Source organism: Leucoraja erinacea, chromosome 27, assembly GCF_028641065.1.
Source record: "Leucoraja erinacea ecotype New England chromosome 27, Leri_hhj_1, whole genome shotgun sequence".
NCBI classification, from domain to species: domain Eukaryota; kingdom Metazoa; phylum Chordata; class Chondrichthyes; order Rajiformes; family Rajidae; genus Leucoraja; species Leucoraja erinaceus.
In genome coordinates this window covers 7,437,125-7,458,946 of record NC_073403.1, presented here as the reverse complement: position 1 = coordinate 7,458,946, position 21,822 = coordinate 7,437,125, and the positions used below count along the sequence as shown (strand labels likewise).

General features: G+C 48.2%; 1 protein-coding gene across 2 annotated transcripts in view; it reads left to right on the top strand.

Moving 5' to 3' along the window:
• Window positions 1-21,822, top strand: part of LOC129710169 (oxysterol-binding protein-related protein 7-like) — a 69,570-nt gene that overhangs the window by 17,986 nt on the left and 29,762 nt on the right. Inside the window, exons 2-11 of one of the 2 annotated variants that reach the window (XM_055656957.1) lie at window positions 6,648-6,872; window positions 9,531-9,653; window positions 11,857-11,910; window positions 12,675-12,788; window positions 15,419-15,580; window positions 17,068-17,191; window positions 17,750-17,853; window positions 18,647-18,730; window positions 19,623-19,770; window positions 20,424-20,560. In XM_055656957.1, coding sequence (XP_055512932.1) covers window positions 6,774-6,872; window positions 9,531-9,653; window positions 11,857-11,910; window positions 12,675-12,788; window positions 15,419-15,580; window positions 17,068-17,191; window positions 17,750-17,853; window positions 18,647-18,730; window positions 19,623-19,770; window positions 20,424-20,560 — 1,149 coding nt within the window. In that variant the 5' untranslated portion in view covers window positions 6,648-6,773. Of the gene's footprint in view, window positions 1-6,647; window positions 6,873-9,530; window positions 9,654-11,856; window positions 11,911-12,674; window positions 12,789-15,418; window positions 15,581-17,064; window positions 17,192-17,749; window positions 17,854-18,646; window positions 18,731-19,622; window positions 19,771-20,423; window positions 20,561-21,822 lie in introns of both variants that reach the window. The other variant, XM_055656956.1, reaches the window with a different exon arrangement.

Here is a 21,822-nt window from a genome sequence, read left to right as displayed (position 1 = left end):
AAAATGGAGGAGGACTGGCCAAGTTCTGTGCCTCCCACCACAGTGATGAATGCTGTGGTGGATGTTTGTGTCAAATTTTTATTGTGGTTGTGTGTTCTTTATTACTGTACCGCTGCTGGCAACCCAAATTCCACCGACCTTGGTTGTGTGGCAATTAAATGATATCAATTATATCAATCAATCAATACAGTATGGTCAACAGGCCCGTTGGTACACCACGACGACCATCGATCACCCTTTCACGCTGGTTATTTTTTTTGTTACCTCGCTTTCACAACTACTCCCTACACATGAGGGGCAATTTACAGAGGCCAAATGAAATCACAAAACCCGCACATTGTGGAGATGTGAAGGTCACAACCTGCAAACTCCACACAGACAGCCCCAAGGTCAGGATTGAACCTGGGTTTCTGGAACTGTGAGGCTGGATCACTACCATCTATGCCACACTGTGCTTCCCAATAACATGGTGTGGTAAATGTTTCTGTCCTTGACCCTCACTAGCCTCATTTCACCTCGTGTACAAGCAGGGGAAAGGGAAATTCCAGAGTCCTTTCGATGTCACGGCTTGACTCCATCCCAGATTCGAGATCAGGAGGGTTTAGATCCATGCTTTATTTTCCAGTTTAACCCCACCCCTCCTTATCTGCCTGGATTGTTCTTGTGAGAGTTATTATGTATTCGATGGTGCCATTATCTGCCAGATTGTATAATGGATTTGTGGAACAGGGGGGTGATTATGTCCCTTGGAATGGGCGAAAGAAAGTTGCTGGAGGAACTCGGCGGGCCAGGCAGTACTTGTGTAGGCGTAGGGATAGATGGCGTTCTGTGTCCAGGCCCTGCAGAACAAATGGCTTTTGTCCAGAATGCAAAGGAAGCCCTTGCGTTGAACGATACCATTACAATGCCTTGCATTCATCTGAAAGTCTCGCGATTGACACGTCTTCTGAAAGAGCCTAGTGTGTAAGAGTAGATGGTGCAGCAGTAGAGTTGCTGCCTTACAGCACCAGAGACCTGCGTTCGATCCTGACTATGGTTGCAGTCTGTACGGAGTTTGTACTTTCTCCCTGTGACCTGCGTGGATATTCCCCGGGTGCTCCTGTTTCCTCCCACACTCAAAATACGTACAGATTTGTAGGTTAATTGGCTTGGTAAAAATTGTAAATTGTCCCTAGTGTGTGTGTAGGATAGTGTACCTGTGCAGGGATCGCTGGTCAGTGCGGACTCGATGGGCCGAAGGGCCTGTTTCTACGCTGTACCTCTAAACTAAACTCCCTCGGACTGCACTGAAGTCTTGACGCGGATGATGTGCTGGAGTCTGGGGCCAGGGATAGCCTGGGATCGGGGTGGGGAGATATTGAAGATCCCATGACCTTGCCCTTGAGCCAAGCTGATCCTCTCATCTCCTGCTTCTTCTTGCACAGTGAAGGCCTGAGGCTTGTAACACGATGCTGCTGCTGCTGCTGCTGCCAACGCCACAGCTGTCCAGTCAATTAATGATTAATGCTGACTCGGGATTCCTGTCGAGAAGACGAACTCGCAAGTTCTTCTTTGTAACATGAGCTCCCCAGTGGCATGGGACGGAATGGCTCTTCCTTCTGCAGGGAGCTTTGTACATGCCGTGTGACCCTCTAAGAACTGTACTCAAGGTTCTCTGTCTTCCCCACCTCTCGGGAATGATACTGAAAGGCAGGCGTTGGGGGGAATTCATGGGTTAATATAATACGAGCGTTTGGCCGTACTGGGCCTCTGTTTGCTGGAGTTTAGAAGGATGACGGGGAACCTCATTGAAACTTGCCGAATGGTGAAGGGCCTTTATAGACCGGAGGTGCTTGCGATGGTCTTGTATTCGTGTATCAGACTAGTGCTTTAGAGATACCTGTATTGCTTTGCTACATTTACCAGAATGATCCCAGGAATGATTGGGTTAACATACGATGAGCGTTTGACGGCACTGGGCCTGTACTTGCTGGAGTTTGGAAGGATGAGGGGGCGGGGGGGGGGGCCTCACCGAACAGTGAAAGGCCTGGATAGAGTGGATGTGGAGAGAATGTTTCCACTTGTGGGAGAGTCTCGGACCAGAGAGCACAGCATCAGAATGAAAGGATGTAACTTTGGAAAGGAGATGAGGAGAAATTTATTTAACCAGAGGGTGGTGAATCTGTGGAATTCATTGCCACTGAAGGCTGTGGAGGCCACTTCAATGGATATTTTTAAGGCTGACATTGACAGATTGTTGATTAGTACGGGTGTCAGGGTTTATGGGGAGCCGGCGGGCAAGAGAGGGAAGGATAGATCAGCCGTGATTGAATGGCGGAGTAGGCTTGATGGGCCGAATGGCCTAATTCTGCTCCTATATCAACATACAAACCTATGTACCGTTATCTCTGGTTCTGGTAAATACATTTTAATACAGTGGCTAAATTACCGATAGAGGCGGAAATGACCTGCGATTAGCCCTGGAATAGCTCAACTGCCTCAGTGGGAATTGCAGAGCGATGCGGTGATTTCTGAGGATTAGTTTGGACTTTACATTGTGCATTTGGACTCCGTTGTAAAAGATAATTGTACCTCCCGAACATCGAAATGATTGAAGTGTACTTTTGTCAGATTACAGCAGCTCCTGGAAAAGGCGAAGAGAGCTGAACTATAGTTCAAAGCTGCTTTTCAGCGGAGGAGAGTTGTTAATGCATAACGTATTTATCTTCTGATTTTTATGAGCTTGGATTAGATTGGTTATATAATATCTAGTGCTTTTTAGTTGATTTGTGTAAGTGGAATGTGTCGTTGCAAGACCATTAAGCCTGGGAAAGCATGCGATGATTCTCCTAGCTCTGATGCATCTGTAATTTTAAAAGCATTGAATAAACTGCATAACATTCCATCTGTGCTGCCAGTTGTGAATTCAGGGCATTGGTCACAGTGTCGAGACCAGCCCAAATGAGAGAATTTTGCATTTAGTTTATCGTCACGTGTGCCGAGGTACGGTGAAAAGCTTTTGTTTCGTGCTGACCCGTTAGCGGAAAGGCAGTCCATGACCACAATCGAGCCATCGACAGTGTCCAGACACACGGTGAAGAGTCAAGAGTCAAGAGTCAATTTAATTGTTATTTGGACCCCTGGAGGTCCAAACGAAATGCCGTTTCTGCAGCCATACATTACACACAAATAGACCCCAGACACAACATAATTACATTTTACATAAACATCCATCACATAGCTGTGATGGAAGGCCAAATAAACTTATCTCTCCACTGCACTCTCTCCCCCCCGATGTCAGAGTCAAAGTCATAGCCCCCGGCTGGCGATGGCGATTGTCCCGCGGCCATTGAAGCCACGCCGGGTGGTGCGAGGTCGCACACCGGGTCTTGGTGTTGGAGCCCCCGGTGTGCGCTCGTAAAGTCCCGCGGCCATTCCAGCCGCGCGGGGCGGTGTAGTGAGGCCCTGCTCCAGGAGCTCTTCGACCCCGCAACTCGGGCGGGAGAATTCGCCGTTGCAGGAGCCCCGAAAAGCGGTCTCTCTCCAGGGAGCCGCGGGCTCCCCGGTGCCGTCGTCCGCAGACCCGCAGCAGCAGCCTTCGCATCAGCAGCAGCATCGGCAGCAGCAGCAGCGGCAGCAGCAGCAGCGCTCCTCCACCGCTCCACCTGCTCCGGACTCGGCCAGCCCCGCGACGGCGACGGTGAGTAGCACCAGAGTCCCCGGCTTCTTCCTGTTGGAGGCCGCTCCTCGTTGCGGCCCCAACGACAACGGAAACCCGACGAGAAAAGGTCGGGTCTCCCGTGCAGGGAGAGATTTAAAAAGTTTCCCCCCCCTCCCACCCCCACCCCCGCGCCCCCCTACACACACACCCCCCAACATAAAATAACAAAAAACTACATTAAAACACAGACAGAAAATAATAAAAACGCGGATGAAGAGAATAGCGTGAATAACACTATAGCTGTAATGGCGTTTACTACACGATATAGTCCGATCAAAGGTAGTCCAAGGGTCTCCAATGAGATAGATGGTAGCTCAGGACTGCTCTCTATTTGTTGCAAGTTCATCCATTAGGAGCAGAATTAGGCCATTCAGCCCATCAAGTCTCCTAATCTGAGGAAGGACATTCTTGCCGTAGAGGGAGTACAGAGAAGGTACACCAGACTGATTCCTGGGATGTCAGGACTTTCATATGAAGAAAGACTGGATAGACTCGGCTTGTCCTCGCTAGAATTTAGAAGATTGAGGGGGGGATCCGACTCCTGCACCTATTTTCTATGTTTCTATGTCTACTTTGCCATTCAGTCATGGCTGATCTATCTTTCCTTTTCAGCCCCTGCTCCCCATAACCCCTGACACCTGTACTAATCAAGAATCTATCAATCACTGCCTAAAAAAAAACATCCATTGACTTGGCCTCCACAGCCTTCACTTGGAGGTTTACTTGAGGTTTGCCAGAGTGCTGCCTGGATCAGAAGGTGTTCAAATTCAAGTTCAAGTGAGTTTATTGTCATGTGTCCCTGTATAGGACAATGAAATCCTTTCTTTGCTTCAGCACACAGAACACAGTAGGCATTTATTACAAAACAGATCAGTGTGTCCACATACCATAATATAAATATACACACACATGAATAAATAAACTGATAAAGTGCAAATAACAGAAAATGGGTTATTAATAATCAGAGTTTTGTCCGAGCCAAGTTTAATAGCCTGATGGCTGTGAGGAAGTAGCTATTCCTGAACCTGGTTGTTGCAGTCTTCAGGCTCCTGTACCTTCTACCTGAAGGTAGCAGGGAGATGAGTGTGTGGTCAGGATGGTGTGGATCTTTGATGATACTGCCAGCGTTTTTGAGGCAGCGACTGCGATAAATCCCCTCGATGGAAGGAAGGTCAGAGCCGATGATGGACTGGGCAGTGTTTACTACTTTTTGTAGTCTTTTCCTCTCCAGGGCGCTCAAATTGCCGAACCAAACCACGATGCAACCGGTCAGCATGCTCTCTACTGTGCACCTGTAGAAGTTAAGACAGAGTCTTCCTTGACAAACCGACTCTCCGTAATCTTCTCGGGTATTAACTTGTCGAGGTTCGACAAACTTGGATTGTTTCCTCTGGAACTTCTGATGTTGAAGGGAGACCTGATGGATGTGTATAAAATGATGAGAGGCATAGATAGGGGAGACAGTCAAAATCCTTGTCCCAGGGTGGAAATGCCAAAGACTAGAGGGCATTGCTTTATTGTGAGAGGGGCAAAATTTAAAGGAGCCAAGTTTTTGTTGTTACTGAGTTGTGGGTGTGTGGAACATGCTGCCTGGGGTAGCGGTGGATGCAGATATAATCAATCAATCAATCAATCACTCAATCAACCTTTATTACCATCTTGCAAAGCAACAAGTTGTACAGTGCAAAATGAGAAGACGTTTCCCAGGGAATGCTGGAGCATTGCACATGAAACTTAAAACATTTCACACATGTTACGCTGCTATGGTCAGGCAAACACCTCCGTTGCCATGCGGTGATAACAGAGAGGTTGAGAAGGAGTTTCTTCCCAGAGGCCATTCGGACTGCAAATGCCTATCTCACCAGGGACTAACTCTACTGAACGTTTTTCCTTCCATTATTTATTATGTAAAGGTATATGTGTGTCATGATTGTGTTTATAGTTTGTTTGGTTGTTTGTCTTTTTGCACAAAAGTCCGCGAGCATTGCCACTTTCATTTCACTGCACATCTCGTATGTGTATGTGACAAATAAACTTGACTTGACTTGACATAATAACAGTAAAACCATTACAGTCCCTGATGGAACAGTATAAATAGTTCCATAAATAGTTCACGGCATTTGAGATAGGCACGTGGATATGGAGGGACATGGATCGTGCATAGACAGGGTGATCAGTTTAACATGAATGAATGAGACTTTATTATCACATGTGACAAGTCGCAGTGATATTCTTTGTTTTGCATTGTTACCAGCGCGGCCTGTCAGCTTCGGAAGCTGCGGTCTCGGGTAAGGAAGCGGCCGTTCCACGTTTCCCATGCCGCTGTGAGACTTCTCCCGACGCCGGAGCACCACCATCCGGCGAGAAGGGCCTGGAACATCAAGCCTCCGTAAAGGCGACTGCAGAGGCCTAAATAGGCCTGACTAAATAGGCCCGAAATAGGCCCAGCGTGTTCGGCACGGACTAGAAGGGTCGAGATGGCCTGTTTCCGTGCTGTAATTGTTATATGGTTATATGGGTGGACATGGACATGGGGATGGGGGCTGGACTTTGTGCCTTCCCTCATAATGGGAAACATTGTGGGGGGGGATATTTTTATGTTTAAATGTCTTTATTATTTTTATGTTGTATCCTTTTTTAATGTGCTGCAATGGCAATCAGCATTCCACTCCACCAATTGGTGTATGTGACTAATAAAGAACCTTTGAACCTTTCTGAACCTTTTAGGTATGCAAACAGTCGCCACATAAAGGACGTCTACAAATTTACAAAGTATTCCATTTTACACAAACTATTTTTAACACACTCCATTTGTGGTTCCTCGTCAGTTACCCCCTATTGACATCGTGGTTGGCATGGTCGTTGTGGGCCCAAGGGTCTGTTCCTGTGCTGTACAGTCTATGTTCTAAAATAACTGATTTTTTTTTTTTTTACTTCCCTCCTTTAGGAATGTTTGAGTCTATCCAAATGTGGGTCATCCTGAGGAGAGAGGGTCTGATCAGCCTCTAGAAGCTGCTCCCGTCTGCAGGCTTCCCATTGCCTCGGGCTGGTGGTGTTCCGGCGTCGGACGGCCATGAACGGCGATGAGAAGGTCCTTCCCACCTCCCAGCAGACATCTCCTCTGACCAGAAGCAGCAGCAATGCCTCTTCCAAGCCCACCAGCGTGCGCCAGGTGAAACACAACGGGAGACGTGCATTTACACAGTGGCGATGGTGTCTTCACCAGAATTTGTAGTAGTGGTCTGGTGCACTCATAATTAGGCCATTCACCTCATTAAAGCCCGTGTCCCACGATGCGAGTTCACCCAAGAACTCTCGCGAGCTTTAAAAAATTTTTTTTTTTTAAATCAAACTCGTGGCACTTCATCACGAGTATTTTTTTTACTCTTGGACGTTTTTCACACTGTTGAAAAAACTTCACGAGTTACCGCGTTTCCCGAGTAATTGCCGTTAGCATTACGAGCCGCAACGAGACATCCACGAGCTCCGACGTACCCGCTACGTACATTCCACGTACTTACCACGAGTTTGATTTTTTTTTTTTTAAACTCGGGAGAGCTCTTGGGTAAATTCGAATCGTGGGACCGGGGCCTTTAGACTATTCTACCATTCATATTATGGCTGATCTATCTCTTCCCTCCTAATTCCATTCTTCCCCCCTTCTCGCCTTAACCCCTTCCACCTGCTCTTATCAAGAATCTATCTCTCTGCATTAAAAATATCCATTGATTTGGCCTCCACAGCCTTCTGAGGCAATGAATTCCACAGATTCACCACCCTCCAACTAAAGAAATTCCTCCTCATCTCCTTCCTAAAGGAACATCCTCTAATTCTGTGGCCTCTAGTCCTGGACTCTTCCAATAATGGAAACATCCTCACCATGTCCACTCTATTCAGGGCTTTCTGTAAGTTTCAATGAGTCACAATGTGTATATTCTTGTATTGTAAGAGATGTGGCCATTAAATTGTGCGCTGCTAGCTCCCAGGAGTAGAGTCATAGACTCATACATTGGGGAAACATGTCCTTCAGCCCGACTTGCCCACAACAACCAACATCTACACTAGTCCCAGTTGCATGCGTTTGGCCCATATCCCTCTCAACCTGTTACTATCCATGTACACCTGTCCAATTGCTTCTTAATTGTACTCGCTAGAATTTAGAAGGTTGAGGGGGGATCTTATAGAAGCTTACAAAATTCTTAAGGGGTTGGACAGGCTAGTTGCAGGAAGATTGTTCCCGATGTCGGGGAAGTCCAGAACAAGGGGTCACAGTTTAAGGATAAGGGAGAAATCTTTTAGGACCGAGATGAGAAAAAAATTTTTCACACAGAGAGTGGTGAATCTCTGGAATTCTCTGCCACAGAAGGTAGTTGAGGCCAGTTCATTGGCTATATTTAAGAGGGAGTTAGATGTGGCCCTCGTGGCTAAAGAAATCAGGGGGTATGGAGAGAAGGTATGGAGACAGGATACTGAGTTGGTTGATCAGCCATGATCATATCGAATGGCGGTGCAGGCTCGAAGGGCCGAATGACCTACTCCTGCACTTATTTTCTATGTCTATGTTTCTATGTTAAGCGTTTTTTTTTTACTGAAGCCAATTAACCTACAAACCTATGTGCCTTCGGAGTGTGGGAGGAAACCAGAGCACCCAGAGAAACCCCACGTGGGTCACGGGGAGAACATACAAACTCCGTACAGATGGCACCCGTAGTCGGGATCGAACCCGGGTCTCTGGCGCTGTTCTTCTTCTGTCGTGTGTCTTTTAGACCGGCAGCTCCGTTGAGGCGAGCCAGGCCAACGTGTCATCGTCCTGGTCAATCAGACCTCGTTCACCATTTGCTGGCCGGTGTTTGGGGCAACTGGTGACTATATGCTTCACTGTCTGTGATGGGTCCCCATGCTCGCAGGAGGCGCTGTCCACGAGGCCCCACCTCTTCATTGCTACTCCATAGCGTCCGATGCCTGTCCTCAAACGGTTGAGGGTTGTCCACTGCTGTCGGGGCAGGTTCTGGCCAGGAACGTCCATGGGGTCATCGATGTAATGGTGTGGCCTAGATGGTTCCGCTGACTTCTACTGGTCTCTCCATCTCGTCTTGACCCAGGCGGCCTTCGAAGCGTCAGCTGGCGTTGTGCAGAGCAGCTCTTGGGCTTGAGGCTGCAACTCTACCACTGCACCACTGTGCCAGGACTGTGGTCAATGCGACAGATATTTCTCATGCTTGGAGAAACAAGCATCTGCAGGTGCCGGTTTAATCCAAAGACAGACACAAATTGCTGGAGTAACAGCACGTCAGGCAGCAACCTCTGGAGGGAATGATCAATGATGTTTCGGGATCCCGACTCTTCTTCAGACTGTTAACTTTTGTAATATGTGTTTGACAAATTGCTCTTCAAACTGTTTAAGAAGGAACTGCAGATGCCGGAAAATCGAAGGTACACAAAAAAGCTGGAGAAACTCAGCGGGTTTCGTGGTAACAACGGCAACGTTTCGGGTTGAAGAAAGGTTTCGGCCCGAAACGTTGCCTTTTTCCTTCACTCCATAGATGCTGCTGCACCCACTGAGTTTCTCCAGCTTTTTTGTGTACCTGTTCTTCAAACTGGTTGTTTTTTTTAAATGCCTGCAATATGGGAACATTTTCTTTTGGGGGTTGTTAGTTGTTTTGAGCTGTCGTGCAGTGAAGGTGTGATATCTTGATCAGATAGAAGGAGGAATGAAGCAAGCCAGGACTGGTTTGTTCCAAAAGACAGACACCAGTTGGAGAGTCCATGGAATGCAGTTTAATCTGTGTGGGTGAATCGCTGTGTTTCACATGTTCTGTGTCTGCTCCAGAGCTCCGAGAACTGGGAGGTGATGGAGGAGCATGTGGGAGAGGACCATGAAAATCTGGATCTGGAGAGGCAAGAAGGGTACCTGCTGAAGAAGAGGAAATGGCCTTTGAAAGGCTGGCATAAGGTTAGTGTCTTACCAAGAGATGTTTAGTTTCGAGATACAGTGCGGAGAACAGGCCCTTCGGCCCACCGAGTCAGCATCGACCAGCGATCCCCGCACACTTACACTACCCCCACACACACACTAGAGACAATTTACCTTTATACATGACCAATTAACCTACACACCTGTACGTCTTTGTAGTGTGGGACGAAACCGATCTCGGAGAAAACCTACACGGTCACGGGGAGAACGTGCAAACTCCGTACAGACAGCACCCGTGGTCGGGATCGAACCCGGGTATCTGGCGCTGTAGGGCAGCAACTCTACCGCTGCGCCACCGTGCGGCCCTATATGTTGTCTGCACCATATCTGTCTGCACTATTATTTTAAGAGCATCTTGACCCATTTGAATCGAACCTTCATTTCTCTTGGATCTTTGCGCCCAAGTCATTTCTGATGGTGGGACATCCCAGGGCAGAGGCTACTCCTTGCGGCAAAGCTTCGCCGGTGTGGTCTAGATCCAGAGTCACTCCTTCTCCTGCCTCTCGCCACTCCTCGCTGATCCCACTCACCTGCTGCAAAGCTCCCTTGTACAGAGGAGGGCTTCTCAAGGCTCTCGGGTCAACAAGCCACAAATACAGGTGACTCCCAATGTCAAGGGGGCGGGGGGGGGTGAGGCGTGAGGGGGGGGGGGGGGTGGGGTGAGGAGGGAGTTGCCTTCCAACATGGCGTACTACACCATGATTTATTCTGGTACCTGAAGCAGCGTCATCTGTGCGTGCATCAGCAAAAGCAAGTTGGAAAAGAAAGAACCTTTCTTTTTATATAGCAACAAATTTTATTTAGTTGTTACTTTATAGATACAGCATGGAAACGGGCTCTTTGCCTCACCGATTCCCTGTCTACCATCGATCACCCACACACTAGTTCGGTCCTACACACCAGGGACAATTAACCGACAAACCTGTATGTCTTTAGAATGTGGAAGGTAACCAGAGCACCTGGAGAAAACCCAATGCGGTCCCCGGGAGAATGTTCAAACTCCACACAGATGCTCCCGAGGGTGGGATTGAATGCGGGTCTCTTGCGCTGTAAGGCAGCAACTCTACCGCTGCGCCACTGTGTTGTATGTCTCCATTTTTAGGTGGAGATTATTGAATTCTGTCGGGCTGAATTTGCACTATGCAAGGAACCATAAAGCAGGGGTCACCTGTAATGGGTTTGAACTGAGCCCAACATCTGTCCCCCCCCCCCCCCCCCCCCCCCAGTCCTGCTGGTATTGGTTTGCTCCCCGTCTGATTCACTTGCGATATCGAACCTAGCAAATTAGGGAACACCTCCTTTTTCAGTGGTACACAAAAATGCTGGAGAGACTCAGCGGGTGCAGCAGCATCGAAGGAAATAGGTAACGTTTCGGGTCGAAACCCTTCTTCAGACTGATGGGGGTGGCGGGGAGAAGGAAGGAAAAAAGGAGGAGGAGGAGGAGGAGGAGCCCAAGGGCTGGGGGATGGGAGGAGACAGCCCGAGGGCTGAGGAAGGGGAGGAGACAGCAAGGGCTAACAAAATTGGGAGAATTCAATGTTCATGCCCGCAGGATGCAGACTCCCCAGGCGGAATATGAGGTGCTGTTCCTCCAATTTCCGGTGTTGCTCACTCTGGCAATGGAGGAGACCCAGGACAGAGAGGTCAGATTGGGAATGGGAGGGGGAGTTGAAGTGCTGAGCTACATACTTTTCAGTGTATGTCGCATCACAACACAGTTAATAGGAGAATAATTACAGAGGAAATTAACTGGATAGGGTCAGTATGCACGGGTGTGAGTTCAAATCCAAGCATTAATTAATTAGTTTGATTAATTATTAATGTATTAAACTTGAAATGGAGGTGAGGGGCCCACCATTATTGGTAATGGGGAGCAAGACTAATTGGATTTAGTTTTAGTTTAGGGAGACAGCCCCAGACCCCGGTTTGACTTTGACTCTGGATGCTGTCTGTGTGGAGTTTGCACGTTCTCCCTGTGACTGCGTGGGTTTACTCTGGGGGCACCGGTTTCTTCCCACATCCCAAAGACGTGAGGGTTTGTTGGTTAATTGGCCTTGGTGTGCAGGGAGTGGAGATGCAGTATAACTAGAACTAGATGGTCAGCATGGACCTAGTGGGCCGAAGGGCCTGTGTCTTTCAATCAAAACAGTTATTACCGCGATTACCTTTTTGTGTTTTTCAGCGATACTTTATCCTGGAAAAGGGAATTCTGAAGTATGCCAAGACTCAGCAGGACGTAAGCAGCTCTTTTATTTGTCTGAGCAGGAAGGAACTGCAGACTAAGCGTAGGTTGGGCGATCGTTTCTCCGAACACCTCCGCTCAGTCCGCAATAACCAACCTGACCTCCCGGTGGCTCAGCACTTCAACTCCCCCTCCCATTCCCAATCCGACCTCTCTGTCCTCGGTCTCCTCCATTGCCAGAGTGAGCAACAGCGGAAATTGGAGGAACAGCACCTCATATTCCGCCTGGGGACCTTGCGTCCGGATGGCATTAACATTGAATTCTCCCAATTTTGCTAGCCCTTGCTGTCTCCTCCCCTTCCTTAACCCTCTAGCTGTCTCCTCCCACCCTCCCATCCGCCCGCCCTCGGGCTCCTCCTCCTCCCCTTTTCCTTCCTTCTCGCCCCCCCCCCCCCCACCCCCCATCAGTCTGAAGAAGGGTTTCGGCCCGAAACGTCGCCTATTTCCTTCGCTCCATAGATGCTGCTGCACCCGCTGAGTTTCTCCAGCAATTTTGTGTACCAAGGAACTGCAGATGGTGGTTTACACCAAAGGCAGACACAAAAAGCTGCTGGAGTAACTCAGCGGGACAGGCAGCATCTCTGGAGGGAAGGAATAGGTGATGTTGAACCCGAAATGCCACCCATTCCTTCTCTCCAGTGATGCTGCCTGTCCCGCTGAGTTACTGCAGCCTTCTGTTCCTATCTTCTTTCCTTGTCTCTCTTGTTCAATGGAATTTAGTACAAAAAGTAACTTGACCACTTCTGCCAAATTCACAGATTCTTCGAGGAAAACTTCATGGTTCCATCAACATTGGTCTCTCCGTAATGTCCATCAACAAGAAATCTAAGCGCATCGATTTAGATGCAGAAGAGAATCTTTATCACCTGAAGGTAACCTCAAGAGTGTTTTATTGTCTACCGCATGTCCCAGATAGAACAATGGAATTCTTACTTGCAGCAGCACAACAGAATATGTAAACATAGTACATTGTAAAAATATAATAAATGAGAAGAAAAAGTTCGGCGTGTGTATATACATACATGCACACGCACATACACACGCATGCGTACACACAAAAAAACAAACGGATTACGTAAGCTGGTCTTTAAACCTGTAATTTTATAAAACTACTGGGGGGGCTTGGTCAGTGCTACAGTGCTCCATGTAAAATTCTTAAGGGATTGGACAGGCTAGATGCAGGAAAAATGTTCCTGATGTTGGGGGAGTCCAGAACCAGGGCTCACAGTTTAAGAATAAGGGGTAGGTCATTTACGACTGAGATGAGGAAAAACGTTTTCATCCAGAGAGTTGTGAATCTGTGGAATTCTCTGCCATAGAACGCCAATTCATTGGATGTATTCAAGAGAGTGAGAGCTCTTAGGGCCAATGGAACAAAGGGATATGGGAAGAAAGCACGAAAGGGGTACTGATTCTGGATGATCAGCCATGATCAGACTGAATGGCGATGCTAGCTTGAAGGGCCGAATGGCCCACTCCTGCACCTCCTGTTTCTATGCTGCAATTTGCAATTATAGACTACAAACTAAGTGAATTCACCTTTTTTTACTAAGAGAAAGGAAGGCAAATTATGGACAAAGCTTCAGTAACTTCTCCCAATTGGCCTGGATAGAGTGGATGTGGAGAGGATGTTTCCAACTAGTGGGAGAGTCTAGGACCAGAGACCATAGCCTCAGAATAAAAGGACATACCTTTAGAAAGGAGGTGATGAAATTCATTAGTCAGAGGATGGTGAATCTGTGGAATTCATGTACCACAGATGAGTGTAGAGGCCAGGTCAATAGATAATTTTAAGATGGAGATTAATAGATTCTTGATTTGTAGGATTGATGGAGAGAAGGCAGGAGAATGGGGTTGAGAGGGGAAGACAGATCAGCCGTGATTGAATGGTGGACAGAGTAGACCTGATGGGCCGAATGGCCTATTTCTGCCCCTTGCGAACTTAAGAATAAAAGCAGGGTCATTTTACCAGAACAAATTCAGCATGGTGGATAGTTCTATACAAGTTCTGCCTCAGTCTGGGTCACTTACTGCAGTGTGGTCACCAAGCTTCATTGATGGTGGAATTACCCACTCTGACTCAATATTGCTTTGTCACTAAATACAACTACAACCAATATCAGCAATCCAGACTACATTTTGCTAAAGCACCCTTGCACCTCGCCATATAACCATATAACAATTACAGCACGGAAACAGGCCATCTCGACCCTTCTAGTCCGTGCCGAACACATAATCTCCCCTAGTCCCATATAACTGCGCTCAGACCATAACCCTCCATTCCCCTCCCATCCATATAACTATCCAATTTATTTTTAAATGATAAAAACGAACCTGCCTCCACCACCTTCACTGGAAGCTCATTCCACACAGCTACCACTCTCTGAGTAAAGAAGTTCCCCCTCATGTTACCCCTAAACTTCTGTCCCTTAATTCTCAAGTCCCCTTGTTTGAATCTTCCCTACTCTCAGTGGGAAAAGCTTTTCCACGTCAACTCTGTCTATCCCTCTCATCATTTTAAAAAACCTCTATCAAGTCCCCCCTTAACCTTCTGCGCTCCAAAGAATAAAGCCCTAACTTGTTCAACCTTTCTCTGTAACTTAGTTGCTGAAACCCAGGCACTCGCACTAAACATTATTCCTATTCTCCTGTATCTGTAAGCCATGGGCAGCTTGATTGGAATCATGTGTAGTCTTTTCGCTGACTGGATAGCACGCAACAAAAAGCTTTTCACTCGACCTCAGCCCACATGATTATAAACTAAACTACACATCCCTCCTGCAATGCAATGACTAGAACTGCAAACTTATTTTTCTGACCCTAAGTTTAGAGACTTTATGCTTTTAGGGACTTTGGAGATAGCGCCAGAATCGAGCTGTTCGATCCACTGAGTCCGCACCGACCAGCGACCGATCCCTGTACACCACCACTGTCCTACACACTAGAACAATTTTACCGAAGCCAATTAACCTTCAGACTTGTATGCCTTCCGAGTGTGGGTGATCCAAGAGAAAGCCCACGCGGTCACAGGGAGAACGTACAAACTCCGTACAGACAGCAGCGTTGCCAGGATCTAACCTGGGTCTCTGGCGCTGTCCCATTTTCCCGAGTACTCCTGAATTCTCCCGAGTTTTCCCCTTGATTCAAACTCGGAGAATTACGGTAATAGCCAGCCGTAGGTACTCGGGGCAAATTTTTTTTTTTACACGTGGACATTTTTCAACATGCTGAAAAAAACGTCCCGACCTAATGCCCCGAGTATCTACGGCTGGCATTACGAGCCGCTACAAAATATCTACGACCTCCTACGGACTCGCTGCGGACATTCTCCGAGTTTGAATCAAGGGGGAATACACGGGAGAATTTGTGAGTAACTCGGGAAAGTGGGACGGGGTTTAGGCAGCGCCTCTACCGCTGCGCCACCGTGCCGCTCACACTCTGTCCTCGACATCTGTGACCTCTAACCCAATGACACTGGATTCTTCGCCTTGTGTTACCGCAGGTGAAATCTCAAGACGTCTTCACCACCTGGGTGTCCAAGCTGTGCTATCACCGCTTGTTCCAGAAGGGTGACCACGTGAAGATCCCTTGCGGAGCAAATGGATACAGCTTCTCCTTCCCCTCTCCCACGGCGGGCTACCTGTCGGCACCTCTCGGCAGCAAGGTATGTCTTCTGTTGCTTGACAAATGGGTGTGCTCGTCCTCTGTCCTCATGGTTCAACGGTCTACGGCTCATGGGCGGGACATCTTGATGGGTTTAGTTTCTGAAGGGACAACAGCCAAGCATGGGTGGGACATCTTGGTTGACTTGGGCTGCATCGACAAGTTGGGCCGAAGGGCCTGTTTCCGTGCTATAAGTCTCTCTGAAGATAGACACAAAAAGCGGCTGGTTCTCTTCATTCTTAGCAGTGTCGACTCCTTGTAATAGGTACTGGAAGGTCCTGGAGTCTTAGGAAGCCCCCACTCACCTGTGGCCTCTCGCCATGAGACCCAGGCAGAATGGCAATGTCGTCCACTATTTCCCTCGAGGCCTCTCTTTATTAAGTATGTAAGTAAGTTTATTGGCCAAGTATTCACATACAAGGATTTTTCCTTGGTGCTCCGCCCACAAGTAACAACATGACATACAGTGACAGTTACGAATGGCTCCGAAAACACTAAACATTAATAATAATAAAACATTAATGATAAAACACCATTGATCAAGCATGTGAACCAACAAAATACCAGAGCAAAGGGAGGCTGCAGATTTTTGGCTGTTCAGTAGAGCAACTACTTGTGGATAAAAACTGTTTTTATGTCTGGCTGTGGCAGCTTTGACAGTCCGGAGTCGCCTTCCAGAGGGAAGTGATTCAAAGAGTTTGTGGCCAGGGTGAGAGGGGTCAGAGATGATCTTGCCCGCTCGCTTCCTGGCCCTTGCAGTGTACAGTTCTTCAATTAATCGTGCGATTCCTGTGGGATCGGAGCCAGTGACATGGGATATGCTTTTTGTTACATTTATACTGAGTGGAGAACTTTCTAAACAAACTGTGATCTCAATGTGCTCCCTCCCTGTGGAGAAAATAATCATCGAAAGACACAGCGCTAGAGTAAATCAGCGGGTCAGACAGCATCCATGGAGAAGATAGATAGTTCATAAGTTCTTGGAGCAGAATTAGGCCATTCAGCCCATCAAATCTACTCCACCATTCAATGATGACTGATCAGTCTCATTCCCTCAACCCCATTCTCCAGCTTCTCACCCCTCATAACCCCTGACACCCGTACTAAACAAGAATCTATCAATCATCACTGTAACAAAATATCCATTGACTTGGCCCCCACAGCCTTCTGTGGCAATGAATCCACAGATTCACCACCGCCTGATATTCCTCCTCATCTCATTTCCAAAGTATGCCCTTTTGAGGATCTGAGGCTATGGCCTCTAGTCCCTGATTCTCCCACTAGTGGAAACATCCCGCTGCACATTCGCTCTATCCACGCCTTTCACTATTCGATTCTGACGAAAGGTCCCGGCCTCCGAAACATCGCCTCTCCATGTTCTGCTGTATGAGCCGCAGTTACTCCAGCACTGTGCATCTTTCCTTGGTAAACCAGCACCTGCACCTCCTTGTTTCCACCCCTGATGGTCCTCTTGTTTGGGCGCAGAAGGGCGGCTCGCTCGGGGACGAGGTGTTTAAAGGAAATGGCCATTATCCTTCGGCGTCCGCAAGTGGGCAAACGGTGACGGCAGAGTGGCTGCAGCAGTCTGAGGAGTGGGACCAGTGCAGTGAAGGTAACTCCACAAGCCGTTCACATTTCATTTGCTGCAATCGGGAGGAGTGAGAAGAAAACTTTAACATGAACACCTATCCATGTTCTCCAGAGATGCTGCCAGCACTTTGGGTCTTCCTTGTAAACCAGCATCTGCAGTTCCTTGCCTCTACACTTAACATCTCCCAGATAGGTTTAGTTTCTGAAGGGACAATGAAAAAAAAATGCAATAGCTGTGACCCCATGTCCTGGACTTCCCTAACATGAGCAATCTTCCTCGTCTAATGGTTCCACCAGCAACCTGACATCCCAGGAATCCTGGTTGAACCGGTTCTGCACTCTCTCTTTCCAATGCGTGAGTAGTCGTCTAATGTTCCACACGAGGAACATTTGGGCTTCCTATAAAAAGCCTGGGGGGGGGGGGGGGGAAGGGAAAGGTTCACGTATGTCCTGGAAGACACGGTGTTGGAGTAACTCAGCAGCATCTCATGAGAACATGGATAGGTAACATTTTGGGTTTGGGCGCTTCATGTACAGCCTGTTGGTTTCTAAAGCTTGTGTGTTCTTGTGTGGTGTTTAGATCTCAGTCGGTGCCAGTTGAACCTGTCAGAACTGAACAAACTGCTGCAGAAGCTGGAGTTGGTGGACAGGGTTCAGTCCGCACCCGTCATCTGTGATGCCCAGGTACGGGTAAAGATTATTTACGGGCCTAGCCTTGTAGTAAGCTGCAAGAATGTCGTGCGCGCGCGTGGCCCTGTCCGTGCCTTTGCGTCTGCGCATGTGCCTCTGTGACCAATGCAGAAGTGTAAACTACCCAACATATTCTTTTTAAAATAAGTGGAATATATTTTGAACAATAGGCGCAGGAGTAGGTCATTCGGCCCTTTCAGCCAGCACCGTCATTCAATGTGATCATACTTTGTGTATTCTTTCAATGATGGGCTGCGTTTGAATGCTCCTGTGCTTTCAGATGTAAACCTGGCACTGTTGCTCTTATTCAGTTATAATGACTGAATTATGTCTCTTGATTTGCGATGCTTCTAAAACCCCTGTCCCACGGTACGAGTTCATTCCAAGACCTCTCCCGAGTTTGCCCCGATTGGAACTCGGAGATTTACGGTAATGGCCACTCGTCGGTACTCGGGGCTCTCGTGGACATTTTTCATCATGTTGAAAAATCTTCACGAGTCTTACCGTGCTTACCTGCCGTTAGCGAGTCTTCCCGAGTTCCTGCCGTTAGCGTTACGAGCCGCTAAGAGACTTCCCCGAGCTCCGACGTACCCGCTATGTTCATTCTCCGTGCTTACCACGAGTTTGATTTTTTTTTTAACTGGGGAGAGCTCTTGGAATGAACTCGTACAGTGGGACAGGGCTTTAATGTGTGGATCTGAAAATAGATTGAATTTAGACGAAAGGTTGGCCTTCCCCCCAACTTCCTGCATTCACCATATAGTTTTTTTCTTTCCAATGATTCCAGGGTTTCCTTGCTGACAAATCAAAGAAGGAAAAGCGCACCTCCAAAATATGGTGCGCGCAAAGTTTTGCCAAGGACGAGACGAAGGTGGGTCTCTGTGAAATGTGTCGTGGTTGGAAGAGCCTTAAAGGTTGTCCATTGTGTTGCATAATCCAATCAAAGCTGAAGAAGAGCAAAATTCATCGCCCACTCTCCCTTTCGTGTTGAAAATAAAGTGGGGGGGGGAGCGTTTTCCCATCAGTATTCCTGAAGTTTTCTCCTCCTCGATTCATTCAGCTGTAGAACACGGAATAATCCAGCACAGGAGCGAGCGGGCCCATCGGCCCACAATTGTTTGTGCCTGGTTAAACTGATCTCACCTGCCAAAGGCAGACACAAAGTTCTGACTCAGCGGGTCAGGCAACATCTGCAGTTCCTTGTCTCCACGCATCATAAGTGATGGTCTGACTTAGGTTTGTGTTCTGTGCAGGTTGGGAATGTATATTCGACTGTCGCCCAAGCTTGGTCTCATAAGATCATAAGTGATAGGAGCAGAATTAGGCCATTCAGCCCATCAAGTCTGCTCCATCATTCAATCATGGCTGATCTATTTCTCCCTCCTAGCCCCATTCTCCTGCTTTTTCCCCATAACCCCTGACACCTGTACTAATCAAGAATCTATCTATCTCTGCCTTAAATTTATCCACTGACTTGGCCTCCACAGATTCACCACCCTCTGACTACAGAAATTCCTCCTCATCTCCTTCCTAAAGGATCGTCCTTTAATTCTGTGGCTATGGCCTCTAGTCCTAGACTCTCCCGCTAGTGGAAAGATCCTCTCCACATCCATTGTATTCACTATTCTGTACATCTCAATGAGGTCCCCCCCCTCGTTCTTCTAAACTCCAGCGAGTACAGGCCCAGTGCCGTCAAATGCTCTTCATACGCCTCCATTTACTGCATGTTGACTGGAAATCATGTTCCTCTTTGCTGGCTGCAGGCCTCCGCTGATGCCTTGCGTCCTGCCAAGTTGCACGTCTCCGCGCCCAGCCTCCCCGACTGCCTGGACCTGAAGAGCTCTGCCCCTCTCTCCGTGAAAGAGGAGTATCTGCAGTTGCAGCAGGACTTCTGTTTGGCATCGAAGAAAGGTAATGACGGGAGGGGCAGTGTGCGGGTTTCTCAGAACGACCGCTAAGCTTGTACGGATAAGGGCAGGTTAGCGTGGATGGAAGATGGACACAAAGAGCTGGAGCAACTCAGCGGGTCAGGCAGCATCTCTGGAGAAAAGCAATCGGTGATGTTTCGGGTCGAGGCCATTCTTCAGTCTGAAGATGTGTCCAGTCGGTGCAGTTTGTGAATGTATGTAATTCTGAAGATCCTCAGCCTGAAGAAGGGTCTTGACCCAAAATGTCACCCATTCCTTCTCTCTAGAGGTGCTGCCTGACCCGCTGAGATACTCCAGCATTTTGTGTCTATCTTCGATTTAAACCAACATCTGCAGTTCTTTCTTAATCACTGGTGCTTGATGTCATCATTTCTGCTCAGACATTGTTTTGGTTCTTCTTTGTCCGGTGTCAACATTTTCTATTTCCTCGCATTATCCTGATGTCTTTGCGACCTCTGCAAACGCTGGACTGCAGGGTTGGCATCTGCACATCTTTTGCTTCCCCCCCCATTCCTTCCAAAGTTTATCCACCAACCGGTTGACCAGCTGGTGAGGGAAGGCGGGAATGTGGAATGAAGGTGGCTGTTTTGTTGATCGCGGTGACCTCCTTCATGCATTCCCTTCCTCTTGCCCTAGTGTTCTGGAATTTGAAGTCGCTCTTCAACACGCTGTCGATCGAGAAGGAGAGACTCAGACAGGTGTGGGCGGAGAAGGAGCGGGACCCCAGTGCATCCGCCGTCCAGATCGCAAACCTGAAGAACACCTTGTCGGAGGTGAGGAGGCCTCTTGGGTTATCCCGTCTTTCTAGAATAGAATAGAATAGTTTCTTTATTGTCATTGTAACATGGGCCATGTACAACAAAATTTAAAATGTCAGCCAGTCAGTGCAGCATTCAAACATTTCTAAAGCTAACGAAACATCCACGGTAAAATAATAAAGATAAGCAAATAAATAAAAATCACAGACAAAGCACGCATACACACCCAACCCTCCATCCTTCTGTCGATTTCACAGTGTACCACAGTCCCTTAGTCTGTATCGCCCCTGCGTTCCTTGGCGGCCACATTTAGTGCTTTTATAGCAGTGGGGTAAAAACTGTTTTTTAGTCTATTTGTCCTTGTCCTTGTAGATCTGTACCGTCTGCCTGACGGCAACAGTTCAAACAGGGAGTGTCCGGGGTGGGAGATGTCCTTTATTATATTTCTGGTTTTTTTTTATTGCAGCGGGAACTGTGTAGGTCCTCCAAGGTAAGGAGAGGGCAGCCGACAATCCTCTGGGCGTTGTCAATGGCCCTCTGGAGCGCTTTCCTCTGAGCCGCTGTGCAGCTGGTGTACCACACGCATACACAGTATGTTAGTATGCTCTCAATGGAGCACCGATAAAAGGACAGCAGCAGCCTCTGAGTGATGTTGTTCTTCCTGAGCACCCTCAGGAAGTGCAGTCTCTGCTGGACCTTTTTCAGCAGCGCAGTGGTGGTGTTCACGCTCCACGTCAGGTCCTCCTCAATGTGGATTCCCAGGAAGCGGGAAATCCGCCACCCTCTCTACACAGTCCCCTCTGATGGTCAGTGGTACCATGTCCGTTTTGTTTTTTCTGAAGTCTATTATTACCTCCTTCGTCTTTGAGGTGTTGAGGAGCAGGTTATTTTCTTCGCACCACACTGTCAGCTGCTCCACCTCATCCCGGTAGGCGTACTCGTCCCCCGCGGAGATGAGTCCCACCACTGTAGTGTCATCCGCAAATTTGACAATGGTGTTGCTGTGGTGGGCGGGGGTGCAGTCATGCGTGTAGATGGTGTAGAGCAGGGGGCTCAGTACGCAGCCCTGTGGAGAGCCGGTACTGAGGCTGAGGGCCGTGGATGTGTGATGGCCCACTCTGACTCTCTGGCTTCGACCCGACAGGAAGCTATTTATCCACGTACAGGTGGAGTGTGGAAGTCCCAAGTCCCCCAGTTTGTCCACCAGTTTGTGGGGAAGGATAGTATTAAAAGCAGAGCTGTAGTCCACAAAGAGCATCCGCACGTAGCTCCCCCGC